Source organism: Solea solea, chromosome 20 (genome assembly GCF_958295425.1).
Source record: "Solea solea chromosome 20, fSolSol10.1, whole genome shotgun sequence".
Classification (NCBI taxonomy): Eukaryota; Metazoa; Chordata; class Actinopteri; order Pleuronectiformes; family Soleidae; genus Solea; species Solea solea.
The window spans coordinates 8,202,102-8,218,024 of record NC_081153.1 but is presented as its reverse complement, the minus strand read 5'-3'; the positions used below and the strand labels follow the sequence as shown (position 1 = coordinate 8,218,024).

The 15,923-nt window shown below is 39.6% G+C and overlaps 2 protein-coding genes across 3 annotated transcripts; both read right to left on the bottom strand.

Annotated features, from left to right (window-relative positions):
* Window positions 1-722: 722 nt before the first annotated feature.
* Window positions 723-7,377, bottom strand: tekt2 (tektin 2 (testicular)). Its single transcript, XM_058618374.1, has 10 exons — window positions 7,303-7,377; window positions 6,091-6,253; window positions 5,892-6,017; window positions 4,924-5,129; window positions 4,691-4,834; window positions 3,877-3,991; window positions 3,445-3,552; window positions 3,229-3,372; window positions 3,059-3,138; window positions 723-2,953 (listed from the first exon to the last, which is right to left on the bottom strand). The coding sequence occupies exons 2-10, from the start codon at window positions 6,244-6,246 to the stop codon at window positions 2,743-2,745; spliced, it is 1,290 nt and encodes a 429-aa protein (XP_058474357.1). The 5' UTR covers window positions 6,247-6,253; window positions 7,303-7,377; the 3' UTR covers window positions 723-2,742.
* A 492-nt stretch (window positions 7,378-7,869) lies between these two features.
* usf2 (upstream transcription factor 2, c-fos interacting) lies at window positions 7,870-15,518 on the bottom strand. 2 transcript variants are annotated; one of them, XM_058618377.1, is made up of 11 exons: window positions 14,994-15,518; window positions 13,817-13,860; window positions 13,517-13,632; window positions 12,904-13,023; window positions 12,531-12,693; window positions 12,289-12,376; window positions 11,941-11,985; window positions 10,866-10,924; window positions 10,696-10,787; window positions 10,463-10,591; window positions 7,870-10,076 (listed from the first exon to the last, which is right to left on the bottom strand). In XM_058618377.1, exons 1-11 carry the CDS (start codon window positions 15,029-15,031, stop codon window positions 9,987-9,989), a joined length of 984 nt encoding a protein of 327 aa, XP_058474360.1. In that variant the 5' UTR covers window positions 15,032-15,518; the 3' UTR covers window positions 7,870-9,986. The 2 variants fall into 2 exon arrangements, with proteins under 2 accessions (XP_058474360.1, XP_058474361.1); XM_058618378.1 differs by lacking the exon at window positions 11,941-11,985.
* Window positions 15,519-15,923: the final 405 nt, after the last annotated feature.

Here is a 15,923-nt window from a genome sequence, read left to right as displayed (position 1 = left end):
ATAACGAGATAAATGACTGTATTGTCTCAGGATAACAAGACAAATTTATGCATTGTCTCTAAATAGCAAGGCCTATTTTCTCGATATCTTGTTTTCTCATGATAATGTCAAAAAGTAATGCATTATCGCAAGATAGCAGGGCTAGTTTTCTTGTGATAAAACATTACTGCGTAATTACGGGATAATAAGGCTTGTTTTCTTGTGGCATGAAGACAAATTTATGGATTATCTGAAAATAACAAGGCCAATTTTGTTAACTTTCTTAACAATGTAATGTAAAAGGAATGCATCATCGCAAGATAGCAAGGCTAGTTTTCTTGCAATAAAAAGATAATTGACTGCTTTCTCTCTAAAAGAAAGGCCCATTTTCTTAACCTTCTTTTACTTAACTTATTTATGCGTTATTACATAAATGAATGTGTTATCTCAGGATGACAAGGCTCATTTTTTCGAGATTATGAGATAAAGGACTGCATAGGTAAAAGATAACAAGGCAAGTTTTTCCTGTGACAATATCTCAGGATAACACCTCATTTTCTCATAACAGGATAAATGTAAGCATTATCTCGATAACGAGGCTCGATTTCTCGCAATAAATAACATAAATTACTGCATTATCACTAGATAAAAGGCTTGTTTTCTCCTTAAAATGACAAATGAATGCATCACCCTGGAATAACATGGTACATTTTTTGTGATAATGAGACGTAGGCTTGTTTTCTTGTTGCAATGAGATAAATTACTGCTTTATTTCAGGATAACAAAGGTTAGTGTTCTCGTGATACAAGATAAAATAATGCGTTATTTTGGGAGAAAGAGATAAATGATGCGTTATTGCAAGATAAAAGCTTGTTTTCTTGTTACAATGAGATAACTTGGTTATCTGGCGATAAAACAATGATAATCTTTACACGGATGAAAGAAAATGACAAACTCAGTTCAATGAAAGAAAATTTTGAAGGTTATTTTCATGTAACTTGATAACTTAGTTGGAAATTAACTCAACCTTTTGTTGATTGTTCTGGTCATCAAAGAATAGTAGTAGTAGTTAAATAAATAAATACATTTAAATCAAATATCTGACACACAATTTTAAATTCAACACAAGTCAAATAAAATAAATTAAATTTGCATGTTTTACACGACAACACCAAGAAACAAAACAAAAAAAACAGGTGTATTTAGTTTTTGATGATAAAGCAGTAAAGCTAACATGACAATAAAGATATAAATGACATGTAGTATACATACATTTAGTTTATTACACATTTATTCTGTATAATTGAGGCAATAAGTGGTGATTTTCCTGAACAGACATGAGCTCACTGTCTACATAAAAACCCCTCAGGCTCTAAATCCTCATAAAAAGCAGTGACGGACACAAACACGTCCATTTGAAGTCATTACTACTGAGGCAGGTGACAGTTACCAGAGTTTATTGGACCCACTTTAGTGTCTGTTTACTGTATTTTTCTTTTAAAAAATTCCCACCGTCTTGGTGCTCTCAGCAGCATCGCTTGATCAAACAAAGGTGAGGCCAAACTAAACCATTAAAGCTAATGGTTGATAAAAGTCACACAGATTCTAACAAAGATGATGTCAAATGCACAAATATATTCAGACGCCAGAAATATCATCATCTACATGAGTAAATGTTTGACTTTGCTCACACTCTGTGTTATTTAAGTTAAACAAACACAAACAAACAAACCCCTGGACAGTTAGCAGCTGAGCTAAAGCTAATGGGAGCTAACCCAGCTCAGTGTTTCCGTCTTTTTTGAAACAAACCACAATAAAATGTAGAATAATTTGACGACAGACACACAAATGTTCATCATTTCAGAAACAGGTGTGGGTAACAGTCTCTTGTTAGCTTATGTTAGCTAAACAAGCTCCCTGTTGCTATGTCTGGCAACCCTTTAAAAAAATTAGAATTTGGATAACAGCATTCATCTGAAAAGCAAATGGCCTCAGTTTAACATATTATATCCTCTGATGAGTGAAAGTAAAGATTTTAAAACTTAGTTAAAACCACAATAAAACAGAAGAATATTCATCATTTCAGAAACAGGTTTAGTTTTTTTTAACCTAATTGGACCTAAAGCTCATTGGGTTTTTTTTCACACAAGTTAGCTTGTGTAAGCTACAGCTACATAGTGTTAGCTAAGGTTAGTGCAGTTTGAATTTGGATAACAATATCCATCTCAAGCTTCTGACAAATTGTCGTGAAGATGAATTTGATAGATGCTGATGTGGATAATTTTCCTTTAGAACAAATAATAAAATAATAAGCTAAAGCTGACATTAGCTAACCCAGCTTGTTGCCATCGCTCTGAAACTCTGAAACAGTGAAACAAAGAAGAATTTGAAGATGGATGCAGATCATTTTCCTCTGGAGAGGTAAGCAAGTAAGCTAAGCTAAGCTAAGCTAACCAAGCTCCTTGTTGCTATATCTAGCAAACCTGTCCAATATTTTGAAGTCAGACTGCAATGTAAATGCCAAAACTGGCTGCAGTTTTACATATTTAATCCCCTGGTGACTGAAAGTGGAGAATAATTTGAAGATAGGTGTGGGTCATTTTCTCCAGGCCAGGTAAGCAAATGGGCTAAAGCTAACATTAGCTAACAGCTGGAGTATCTGGAAACCTGCAAGAGCCTCGAGTCTTGAAGTAAAATCAATTAATCATCAACATACGACATTGGTTTCATTTCAATCCTTCCCCTTGAGTAACAACACCTTTGTTACTCAGCTAGCAACTGCAGGTTGCTCCTCCCACTGGAGTTGGCGAGTGGCACCAGCAGCACCGGGGTTTTGCCGGTGCCGGTGCCGGTGCCGGACGTGAGGTGGTTGCGTGTGTTCATGCTTCGTTGTTCCAGGTTTAAAGCTTCCTTTTTTGTGGAAAGATCTTGCAGCATATGGTAATGATGGAGCTTCATTTTCTGCAGGGAGTGTCTGAGTGACGAGAAGTAAAATTTGATACTTAGGATTATGTTTGTCCTAATTCCTGTGGGCGCTAACAGCATATACATTAGTTTTTTGAACTAGGAATAAACTCACTGAGCTTCAGACAGCTTTTGTTTCAGAGCCAGAATTGTCGCCTCCAGCTGATGGACCTCGTTAACAAGGCCGTGTTGAACCTGCAAACAAACAAAATAATCCATGAGGAGGAAGCTTCTCGTAATTTCTTATATTCTGTATTTGAAATTCTGAGACACATATTTCCGAACCTCATCTCTGCACAGGTCCATGCCGGGTCTGTTGGTCCTGTTCTCCAGTCTGGTGTGAGCCAGTTTCAGGGAGGCCGACTTTGCCTGCAGATCCGCATCCAGACCCTGGATGTCGTTTTCCATCTCTGCCATTTCATCTTCAGTCTACAGACACAAACAAACACGGTTCAATCTAAAATGGCCCCCACAAAATGATAGAAATGATATTTATCTCACTTTTTTAATTTGCCACTCCAGCTCTTCTCGGGCCTGCTCCTTGTGGTGGTTGCGCTTTCGAAGTGCGAACTCAGTGGCTCTCCACTGAGCCTCCAACTCGTTCTGCAACTGAGAAATAAAACAGGAACTCACTGCAAAGTGGTTAATCATTTACCATCTGGAGACTACAGAAGAAATGACAGCATTTACTGTATACTTTGAGTCAAAATGGCAAACACGAAATTAACAACCAATAAGATTCACTGCATCAAAATGAGTTTCAGCCTCACTTTTACTTTTTAAAGATGAAAAACAATGGCGACCCAAATCACAGGGGCAAATTCATGCATTAGCGACTAAACTATATCTGTAACACCTAAGATTATTTTAAGATAATCCATGAGACAAGACTGTTAACATTAGCTAACCCAGCGTCTTGTTTGTGTGACTGACCTGAGCTCTGGTCAGACTCATGTCCTCCCTCAGTTGCTGGGACACGTCCATGGCCTCCTGAGCACGAGCCACGTTATACTGGCTAAACTGGTGCCACTCCTGGGGGGTGGAGGAACTACAACAACAACAACAACAGTGACGCTAATGAGTCATATAAACTGTGGATTTACACTAAATCTATTGTTATGACTCTGGGTCACTGTTTGACACATTTTGTTGGGCATTTATTAAATTTTTCTTTCTTAAATGTTGTGGTTTTTATTTTTTTGTGGTTTTCAGTTTTTTTTGTTGTTGTTGTTCCAAAGATATGATTTGATGTTTGGAAAAAAAGGCATGGATCAGTCAGAAATGGAACAATTATCAAAAAAGAATAATACTAAATAAAGTAATTCAAATAAGAAACATAAACTGATTGAAATTGACACTGAAATTGGTCGATGAACACCAGACAACTACAGAAACACTAAGCTCCAACATAGCTACTCAGATTCCCACAGTGTCAATACAGTCCTGAATCCACATCTGGATCTGGATAGCCACCAAAATCTAATAATTTCTTTCTTGAAACTTCATCTACATCCCTGGACAATTGAATCTGAATCTCAGTCCTTTGCTTTGCTTTGAGTAGTTCTGCTCACAGGCAGATGAACAGACAGGCACGTAACCCTGAATCAAATGTGCTATATAAGGTCTTTACCAACATTGTAGTCTTTGTGATTTGTTAAATGAGTCAGTTCAAATCGCGATGTTGATTTGACAAAGATCAAAAATCTAAATCAGGAAAATCATGACATCTTGGTATCGTGATTTTTACCCAGACGGAATGCGAGTTGGGTTGATCTTCAGAGAAATCTGAGGCGACTTTGTCGTCAGTGACAAACAGGACATATCAATGTCCAGAGCGTCCGTCTTGTTCTGGAGGTCAGAGGTCAGCTGATGCCGAGCCTCCTGCAAAACGCTGTGAAGGAGAACAGAGTTGGTCAGTGTCATTTTAAAAGCCAGACACAGTTGTCACCGTGGCGTCGCCGTCGTCGTCTGACTCTTTACCACAGTTGTTCAAAGGCCTTGTCGATGTGCTGCTGAAGAACCTGCTGCACTCGACCAATCAGCTCCACCTCTTTCTTCAGCTGCTCGTCCACCGGGTCCACGACCAGCTCGCACCCTCGTCTTCCCTCCCTCAGCCTCAGACACTCGGTGCTGACCTCTAGAGGAGTGGCAGTGGCAGCCAAGGCCTGTTCGCTCTGCTCTTTACACTGTTAAATATTAAAGTCATCTTTATTATCACTTATAAACACTGGTCATACAGCTCACTTTGCTCAGGTTTGTTGCCAGATAAAGTTTACACAATACTTGGCATTTGTTCTTGTCAGAGATGCACAAATGGGATAAGAAGAAAGAGACAGATAAATAATATAAGGAAAATAAAATGGTGAAGAGTTAGAGAGCCAATGGAATATGAAAACTGTAATCTGTCAGGCAGAAAATAACAAATGTCTGCGCAAAATGGGAACTATGTATTCTGTCAAAACATAAATTAGGAGGCTTAAACAGCAGTTTATGGAATCAGAATCCTTTCATTCCTCCACTGACTCCCACTTAAGCTTATGAACCTCAAGATTTTATAAGATTCATGAAACAAAGCCCTTCATGGTCTAGAACCACCCAATGTTTCAGAATTTCCTCCAATAACACTCCCAAACTTTGAAAAAAGATCTCATTAATTCGTCAGGAAAATGTGGACTGACCCCTGGTGGCTGTTCAATATATTGTTACTTCCAAGTTGGCCTCAACCAGCAAACCAGAAGATTATGTCCACTTTTTATGAATGGTCTATGCTCTGGCAGAATGTTCCAGAGTCTTAAGGATATATATAAAAAGCAGCCACTTTACCTTAATATCTCAATTATTTTCAAACAATACTAATATTTACACAATCAGGCAGGTGTAAAAGTGTATTTATGACATATTTGTGCTTTAAGGAACATGATTTTTTAGTATTTCTTTTGAATAATCACCAAAGTCAGAGCGTCCATCTCTTCATCCACTTTCTGTGCACAGGCTTCCAAAGCTTCCCTCCATCGAGCGACACCCCAAATGCGGTCACTCAACCTGTGGGATGTGTCCCTCTCGTCCCAGCTCGTCTGCAGAGGAAAGTGTCATGAAGGTTTAAATACCCCCTGTAGATGCTGATTGGTTCCTGCACAGACACCTCACCTGGCAGCTGGTGTCGTTGCGTAGCGACCTCCCTTCCTGTCGGATCAGGTTTGAGATCACACGCTCGTGCTGAGCCGTGGCAGAGAGCAGCTGGTTGTTGCTGCTCCACTCTGGCACACCGAGGCGAAGGCCGGGCTTCGCAGGAAGTGAGGACATCCTGCTGCTGCAGGGACAAACTTTTTATTACCATAAACTCCAAAATAAGAAGGCCAAAGATGATGGTCTACCATTCTCATGTGGGATATGAGCCCTCATGAAACTCTTTTATTAATTAAATCTATTTGGTAATTACAAATACATATGGAATAATATTTGCCAAAGGTTTGTATTTTAGTGACATTTATAAAGATGAGCGACATGAAAGTTCACCTTTGAAAACCAATATAAACTTTTGCATGCTGAGTCATTCAACGTTTCAATGCCTTTTATTCTGAGGTCATTTGACCAATTTTCCTTGGGTTGACATACATGTAATTCCCCTGTTAATCCAGCAGGTGGCAGTGTCGCATAACTGGATATTATTTTTTTTAATAATCAGGACTGATTGATAAAAAAAAAATCTATTTATTTAAATGAAAAATATTTACTTTCAGTTCAAAAGGATGGGACATTTTTTTTCCCCAAAGGTTCTGAGAGGGAGCAAAACAGTTACTTGTCTCAGACTGATATCTCTCCAAACCCAGCATGTACTATATAGAAAATATTGCATATTTGTATATGTGTTCTGTAATTGCATTTCAAAAACTAGCATTTAAAGGTTAATTGATCAGGTGTGATGTTTAAAAAAATCAACCAATTGAAAGTAAATCTGTGTTTAGTAATAGTTTTTAGGGGGTGTATTTTTTGCAGGTGAAGAAAGTCCTATTTTAAATATTGCATGATGTCATAATGTTTGCTGGGTTGGAAAATGGAGATCCTGTGATGACAAGATGGACCAACATGGCGGACATGATTTCCAGGCTACTTAAACAAGTATATAACGCGAAACTATTCAATTATTAAAAACAAAAACAACAACAAAAAAGAACTTTATTTGTCTACAATTAGAAAATACAGTTGTCATTAAACCCCTCATTGATTCCCGGTGTTAAAGTTATTAAAATTCTCAAAGAAAAATGATTGCTGCTTTTAGTAAATGTGACTGAAGAAAAACACATCGCGATAACTTTACTTCAAATCTCGTAACGTTTCTTAATTCTTATTTTTACTCACCGCAGTTCGAGAATGTTCAGAGAATGTCGGCGCGTGCTGCTGGTCTAGCCGATCACCATGGTAACAGCTACTCCGGCCGTCACTAGGCAACACAACAACTACACAGCGTGAACGACGTTAAAAATTAAAAACACGGTGGAGACGACCCGGAAGTGATCATATACAGTTAATTTAAATGAAAAACTCAACTGTAAATACACGGAATTTGACCTTTATTGTGCTATGATACTTAAGTATTTATTCCCATAATTTGTTTGGAATTACCTCTAATTTTCAGTTATCTTAAACTCCCTTTTTAAATAGGTGTTTTTGATATTTACTTGTGTTACTTTTTTTTAATGTAAATTTCAAATATACTATATATGTACACAAGATACGTTTATCTTGCTGATAAAAATGTTTACAAATACTTTTTTTTTTTAAATCTTGAAAATTTATATTGGAATTCAGCAGCAGTTTCCAAATTCTTCAAATAAATGATATACAGGACTGTAATTTCCATTTTGCAACCACATTATTTTCTACTCAATTTATGGTCAAACTATTGAAAAGAGAAATACAAAGAGGGAGAGTCTGGAATATTTATTTAATCTTGTAAAGCAGATCCTTGGCTGAGAAAAACAAAACAAAAACAATAGAGAACACAAATAAAACATTGTTTTCTTTTTTTAACTTTACCCCATAAACATCTGGTTTGCTACTGTGATGAAAGTGGAAAAAACTCGACATGTCGCGTCATAAACGACGCTCACACTTCTGTTTTATTGTGAATTGTCAGAATTACGTCATGCCAGTGGTTATATGTCCATGCTGTGGAGACTTTCAGTGTTAGTTACAACTGTCATCATCATCATCATCATCATCATCGTATCACATTCCTGACCGTGGCTGTTTCATGGTCTTCTGTCAGCAGCAAAGGTTCCCACATGTGTGAAGAAACAAAGGGGGGGGGGGGAATAAAAATAAAACAAAAACACTCGTGTCTCACCAACACCTTACACAACTCGAACCTCCATTTCAGTGCATCAACACCAATAAACCATATTTTAATGCCCATTTATAAATGATCCACACATCTCATCTATCTGTACATTGCACCAAATATGGAACACGAAAGACCTAAACTCTATCTGTGTGAAAGGACTTCAAGTCTGGGAACCACAAGTGCACAATCCTGATTACCTGAGCTTTGCTACCACCTAGATCCTCCAACAAGCTCCTTTTTTAAAAAAAAGGTCCAGTATGTAACTTTTTAGGAGGCAGAAATTGAATAAGCTAATTCAAAAATAAGCTTTTGAATTACTGCAAAATCACTTTAAATTTATTTTTTTTTTTAGCCTTGTGTGGTGCGCAACGTTTACTGTACGTCGGAAATGGGAGTGATGTCACAAAAACATGGACGCTAACGTGTCTTAGGCTAGCCACTGTTAGCCGCTCAAGTTGCGCTTACACAACATTTTGCGCATCAAAGAGCGTAACATTTCAACAAATAAATATGAAGTGCATTTAACGGCAAAAGTAGCAGCAAGTTTCTACTCCTAATGCGAGTGGCAGCCATCTTAGAATTCGATATCGGGGTACAAAACATTGCTACGACTTTCCGAGTTGGAAACCCAACTTGAGGGGCGCGTTCCAGTTGAAACTTCCAACTAGGAACTCAGAAATCCCAACTTCAAATGGAAACGCACCATTAGAATAAGCACTTATGTATCCTAGGCAAGGGCCTAGCTTTACAGAGGCCGCCATTTTGTGCCTGAACTGGCTTCACATCACTTCAGAACATCCTTTCTGGTTTGGGTAGGCCACCGTAGTTTCCTGACACACTTCCAAAAGAGAAAGATAAACAAACCATTCCTTTATAATCTGCATTTTCACCACTAGATGTCACTAATTCTTACACACTGTGCCTTTTTAAGGGCTGTGGACTAAAAAATAAAAACCAAGCGCTCACACACACCGACTGTCAGGGAACTGTTAATGTTTAATTTACCGAGATATGGATTTGTTTAAGTTTGTGAGCTCTGCCTAGTGCTTGGAGTGTCAGTATTATTATGAGGCAGAAACTCCACACAACTCTATTACTATATACATATCTATATATATATAAATATATATAATACACACACAATCCAGTGACAGTAAAAACTATCCTCAGTGGTAGTGATGAGCATAATCTGATTTAAAGGTTATTTTGTTTGTCGTCATAAATCCAGCTTTTTTTTTCCTTAAAGACTGATAAATTAAAAGTGAAGGAAGCTTTCATTTATTTTACAACAGCAAAAAATAAGGTGTGGGGGGAGTTTATGGTTTGATTAAAAGGTGAAATCAGTAAGTTTTCTGTGGCAGGGTCATAATTTAAAAAGGAAAAAAAAAAAAGTTTGATGAAAGCGTGGTGTGTGTTGTGCAGACGCCACTCTCCTTGAAGCAGAGGTGTGAGGTTCATTTAGCTACACAGTTTCCAGAGCCGTCGCGCCACTGGAGGAGGAGGCGTTAATTCAGTTTGCAGTCCTTCAGTGTTTCTTCTCGAGCCCTGCGCACGCGAGCTTGTCGCGCTCCATTTTCAGGTGGAAATTGTCTTTTTCGTTCTTTTGCGGTTCCTCCTCTCCGCTGCTGGTTCGGGCCGATCTGGAGGAAGCGACACGTTGGGTCCGTGTCGTCGCCGCGCTCGTCCAGTCCGCCCGCCATCACTGTGGCGTTGAATCTCCGTTGACTTCTATGCCGTGTTGCTGCAGCTGAGCTCGAAGCAGCGCGTTATCGTTCTTGAGCTCCTCGATCTGGAAAACCACAGATGATTAGATGTCAGAAAAGGAAAAAAAAAAGAAAAACGCATCCAATTCAAATGTATTTTTATAGCACATTAAAAAACTGAGTTGAACAAAGTGCTCTTCATCGCATACATACATGTACATAAAACAGACAGTTATTTAAGCCTCCAAACTCTTTACAGCCTTTAAAATGATTGAAATTATAAGCTGTGGTGTGTCACTTTTCAATAAAAACAAATGTTACTTTGCAATCTTTGTTTTTAAAAAGCTTTTCCATAAACACGGCATTGTTTGATCCACACAAAACCTGTCGTACACATACAAGCTTCAAACATTAAAGGTCAGCGTAAACACAGGTGTGTGTGTGTGTGTGTGTTTGTGTTGGTGAAGAGAACCTGTTGTCTCAGCAGCTCGTTGTCCATCTTGACTCGCTCCACCTCCTTGCAGCTCTCCTGCAGCTGCTGGTTGCTCTGACGCAGCTCTCGGATGTAGTCGCAGGCTTTGTACAGGATACTTCCTTTACTCTGAGGGGTCGATATAAAAACCACCACACGTGTTCAAAAAAAGACTCATTTTAAAAACACTTCACATTAACCTTTTAGCACCCAGGTTCTTTTCAACCACTCACCGCTCCAGTTCTGCTGTCGACGCTGCAGTCAGGGATGATTTTCGACAGCGTAACAATCCAGTTGTTAATTTTGTCTCTTCTTCTTCTCTCCACTGCCAAGAAAAGAGGAGACGCACTCCGTTAGGCTTCGTCCCCCACTCACTCAAAAGACAGGAAAACATGTCGCATACCTTCATTGTGCTGCGCTCTTCGTCTCTCGTCTCTAGGAGCTCGGGGACCGTCCACCTTCCTGTGAAGACACAGCGGGGGAAAAAAAAAAAGACAGAAACAAAACAAAACTGTGAATAAAAGGGCAGATTTTTAATATATACCTCAACTAGAACACACACTTCATCAAGTGCATCCAAACTAAAACCCTGTAAATCGTAGTGGATTTTGTGGATTATGTTCTTTGGGTGGACGTTTGACGAGCCGTGTCAGATACACCTTTTAGTTTTAAGTGTTCCTGTTAAGCCATGTTTCAAAAAGCTTTCTCCATTTTCTCTTTTTTTTTTTTTTTTAAACAACAAACTATTGTGACACTCATTTACAGCTGATATGTTGAATATGTAAATGAATCATTTCCAAGATTCTGCAATTTGTTTGGGTTCTCAAAAAAATCGCGACCCCTCTGTGGGTCCTGACCCAGACTTTGAGAACCACTGTTAAGGACTAGGGTGATTAAGAAACTATTATTTTTCTACTTATCAAAATAATATATATAAATGTAACATTAAACACATAATATGTTTCTCTTCGCTGTTAGTGTCACTTCCTGTCAAACACGTTACCGTAGTTTTATGACAAAATAAAACACATTTCACCCTGGCCTTCAAAATAAGAGCCACCGAATGTGGCTTTTAACTACTTCCTGTGTAAAAATAGCTTCACAACAGATAATCCTATTCTTTCTGACCTTCTTATTCATGTTATCTCCCATTTTTGTAGTGTGATTAAGTGGTTATACTACACAGGTGAAAACAAACACCAGCTGCTCGAACAATTTAATGTTATCTCTGGTTTGGTGACAGGAAGTAGTCACGATCTTGCCGGCACAGGTCGGAGTAGTGACCGAGGGAATTGTGGTAAAACATGTCAAAGTCTTGGTACGTTTCTAGAAGTGCTCATGAACTAAACCTGTCAAAATACAGAATAAATCACCATACATTTATTGATTTGTGATCCACCAAACCTCTGTCTCTACAACACATGATGGGGGGGCACAATGTGGGGGGAGGTGGGGGCGTATGTGAAAGTTCATCTCACCAGTTTGAACTGCCATGCTGCAACATCTCGCTCTCACCAAGGTCTCTGGGGACGGCAGGTAAGTGGGACAGAGTGTGGTTTTCAGATGTTTGGATGTTTGAAACGATGTATATTATCACGTTGTCTATGTTATCGTCATTTGTACACACAAGTCACAATAAACGGAATGGTTTTCAAAACAGGGAGGGGAGGGGGGAGACAAGGAGGATATTCCAAGTCCACTGTGAAGGCACAGGGACAGAGAAGAAGAAGAACTTTTAAAAACACGTGTGTGTGTGTGTGTGTGTGTGTGTGAGAGTGGCGGCGATTTGGCAACTTCGGGAGCAGCAAATGTCGTGTCAGACTCACGCGGTGTAGGTGTGCGTGCGCGGTGCGATGCTGCGAGGGCTCGTCGTCTGCAGCACTTCTGGGGGGCTCATCATCACGTAAAACTGACCTGCATTTACAGAGGGACACATACAAAAAAAAAGTCAGTTTAGCTGACCTCAACAAATTCCAAGATATTATAAAACAAAATAATCCAGGAAGCATGAGACAGCATTTTCACACACAGACTCTGGCCTCCACAGAGTTTAGTCATGTTTCCTCACCTCCTGCCTGTGTGATCGTCGGGTCGGCGGTGGCCTGCACCGACACGGCCGTGGCTGTGCCGTCGCTGACGGCGGCGGCGGGAAAATAAGCAAAACGTGTCTCTCCGCCCACCGTCTCCCCGCCAGGACTGCCCCCATTACTGAAGGGGTTCTGGATAACAGCCTGTGAAAAGGGTGGAGCCAGGGATACATCAGTCAAAGACTCATTTGGAAACATAACGTATAATAGATACAGGCATGAAGTGATATGATATCCAGTAGGTGGTAAGTTAACTAATACATTTTAGGTAATTTTGAGGATGTATAAAACAGTATCAGGCCAGATTGTGATATCGGTATGATATCAAGTCATCCATCCATGATGTCAACTCACCTGAGCCACAGCCTGAGGGGCTCCAGCAAACGCTGCGGTGGAGACGACGCTAACGGCTCCACTTCCATCAGCTGTAGCCTCTAACTGATCGTCTGTCACCTGAACCACACGATAGGTCACCTGAGGTCAGAGCAGAGGGTGAGAGAGTGATCCACAAACCAGAAGACGAAGTTAATGTAAAAATACAGACACTTTATCTTTTCTAGCACATATATGTTCTTTAAATAATGATGGTATAAAAATAACATTTCATCTCCCTTTTTTAAAATAATTTACTCAACTGCTCTCAGGAGGGAGCACTATAGAGCGGTTACAAGAGTGTTGTCCTCCTTTGCATTTGTTGTATTGTGATTTATGTGATGTGCTTTTAAATGAGCCTGTGAAGCCACAGGATATAAATATTTTATTTTACTTATACTAGTATTGATTTTCAATTGATCTGTCAATTGTTTCCTTGTTTGGTCCTTATAATGTCAGAAAATGTTGGTTGGTATTTCCCAATACTAAAAGCAAAGAAACCAGAAAATATTCACATTTAAGAAGCTGAAAAATCAATCAATCAATTAATATTATTAATAAAACTATCTAACATGTTTTCCACATGAGTTCACACCTGTCCTCCATTGTTCTCGGTGCGAAACTGGTACTGCACATTGTGGTCAGTGAACGCAGCCTGGGAGACACCAGCGATGGTCACTGCAGTCTGCTCCTCCGCCCCCACCGCTTCCCCTGCAACACAAAGGTCAGCATAGGTCACACAGGGGTCACGAACCGAACCAGAGCCATTAAAAACAGATGTGACTGGCACACGGTGAACATAGGAAAGCACAGTTTTAAAAGAACAGAGTTTACGTGTGTTACGTTATATTCACGTTAAACGACACGTTTGTTAATGCGTTTCACTGCCTCCCACCTTCCTGTAACTGCACCACCTCCTCTGATTCCTGTTTGTCGTGACTAAAAAAAACAAAACACAGAGAAGACAACAGTGAGTCAAGTTACAAGTTGAAAGCAAATAATTCCCAGTAATAAAACAAATGTAAGCTGCACAACAAGTACCACTATTTAAATATCTGTTGTGAGTGAGTGAGTGGTGCCCCCAGGCGGTGACGTTAAGGGATAATGACTTAAATGAATACAGTAATGTGAAGGCATGACAGTAATCACGTTTTCGGCGACTTCATTACAGGTAAATCATAATTACTTGATTGTAAAATCTAATTGGATGTATGAATATTATATACTCCAGCCACAATGACTGATAATATTAAAAAATATGTCATGTTTAAATACTAGGACAGTGACATTGGATGCAAAAGTTAAAACAAGCAGCAGATGTATGTTGCAAAAAAGGAAATGAATAGACTTATACAGTAGCTACTAAAAGATGCACTAATATAGTAATAAAGAATGAGAAGCAAGGATTGTAAACACAACAGGGAAGAAGATAACTAAGAAGGTAAACCCCCCCTTTTATTATCTGTTGTGAGTGAGGGGCGCCCCCAGGCGGCCAATTTACATAGCTCTGATATAAATAAAGTGGTACAGTTGACTTGCAAGCGTGACAAATCACGTTTTCTGCTGCCTGAAGTGTTAAAATTACACTTAATTGTCCTCAACAAGCGTGTGTGCATGTTTACATTATATGCACATGGAAATAAAGACTTGAAAAGCACAAGTGCCCACTTTTATTAATAACCTCTTTTTATATTTCATTATTATTATTTTTTTTGAAAAAGACGTGCATGATGTAAATAAGCAACAACAGTTGAGTGAAAAAGTTAACAGACCCCGAAGTGATGCTGTGCATTTGTGTTTCTTTTAATATAAAGTATTTTTTTATTTTCTTAAAAAAAGAAGAAAATATGTGCTGCATAATTTTGGTAGTTTGATTAGTTTGTGTAATGATATGTGTTTAGAAATTGGATGTTTAAACATAAATTGTGGAGCCTCGTCACTAAAAGATGCACTGGTGTCACGATAATAACAAAGTGACAGGAGCTGGAGCTTGTAAACACAACACAAGGGATGAGGGTTGAGGATTCAGGCCGCCATGGCAGAGCAGGAAGCCGCCCGCTGCTCGCTCTCACCTCGCCGAACTGTCCAGACTCTGCTCCAGCATATCCATGAAGCTGCTGCCCGGTGGAAGACGCCGATATTCAACGACACTGATTTACGGAGATGGAAGCGCTGATCACGGGGACAAACACACGGGTCATGTGAGAAAGACAGTCCAGGACACGTGAGGTACCGAGCGGGCAAAGAAGCTAAAATGGAGGCCGCGGCGGAGCAGCACAGAGACGTCTGTGCGGAAAACAACAAGAAATTAGTCCGTGGTGTTTGCGCTGCTTCACAGCCGCGGTGGTTGCTCCGGCTCCGGCTTTACGCGGTTTATTTTTCAACATTAACACCTTTTTGCTGAAAGGAATGATCGTTTTCCTTTTTTAAAAAAGATAGTTCCTTAAAACCGCTTTGCCCTTGGTGTTCTTTTGTCGCTCGGCGGCGCACAGCTGCTGTTTATCCGCGCAAAGCTGCGGCTCTGACATGCGCCCAACAAGACACGGAGTGGACTTGTTTTTCTACGTTTTATTACGCGATTAAATCGGTGTTTTCCACCTTAATTGTTGATTTCATCGTTGTGTACAATCACATACTGTACTCTAGCACTCACGTGACTCGTGTGATGTAGTGTTTGTTTTTCGTATCTGTCTTAGTTTAGTTTATTGCTGTTGAGAAACCAGCTTATGCGTGACATATTTGCCTCCAGCCTTTTATAAAACAGTGTCTATGTGAACAAGTATACATAAAGAAGTGTATCTCAAACAATGACGCAGAAAATGTGTACAATTTGTGCTCATTCAGCGCCTCACTGGCACTTTTTTAGGGTTCTCTGCCCAGGTGACCACAGTGATCCAATCCGGGTTTTCCCAGAAACCACATGACAACACAAGCCAGACTGACTGAGCTGCTGCTGCTACAGCAGAGCAACACGTACACGATTGTCATCGTAATTTACGGTT

Excerpts from the sequence above, each read along its gene's own strand:
- tekt2 (XM_058618374.1), bottom strand. The coding sequence starts at position 6,246 with ATGTCCTCACTTCCTGCGAAGCCCGGCCTTCGCCTCGGTGTGCCAGAG. Across the intron at positions 3,373-3,444 it reads TGGAGTGGCAAATTAAAAAA|ACTGAAGATGAAATGGCAGA; the intron begins GTGAGATAAATA and ends TTGTGTCTGTAG. Across the intron at positions 2,954-3,058 it reads CAAAAGCTGTCTGAAGCTCA|ACACTCCCTGCAGAAAATGA; the intron begins GTGAGTTTATTC and ends CTCGTCACTCAG.
- usf2 (XM_058618377.1), bottom strand. The coding sequence starts at position 15,031 with ATGGATATGCTGGAGCAGAGTCTGGACAGTTCGGCGAG. Across the intron at positions 12,377-12,530 it reads GACGATCACACAGGCAGGAG|GTCAGTTTTACGTGATGATG; the intron begins GTGAGGAAACAT and ends CTGTAAATGCAG. Across the intron at positions 11,986-12,288 it reads CGCACGCACACCTACACCGC|AGACCTTGGTGAGAGCGAGA; the intron begins GTGAGTCTGACA and ends TGCCGTCCCCAG.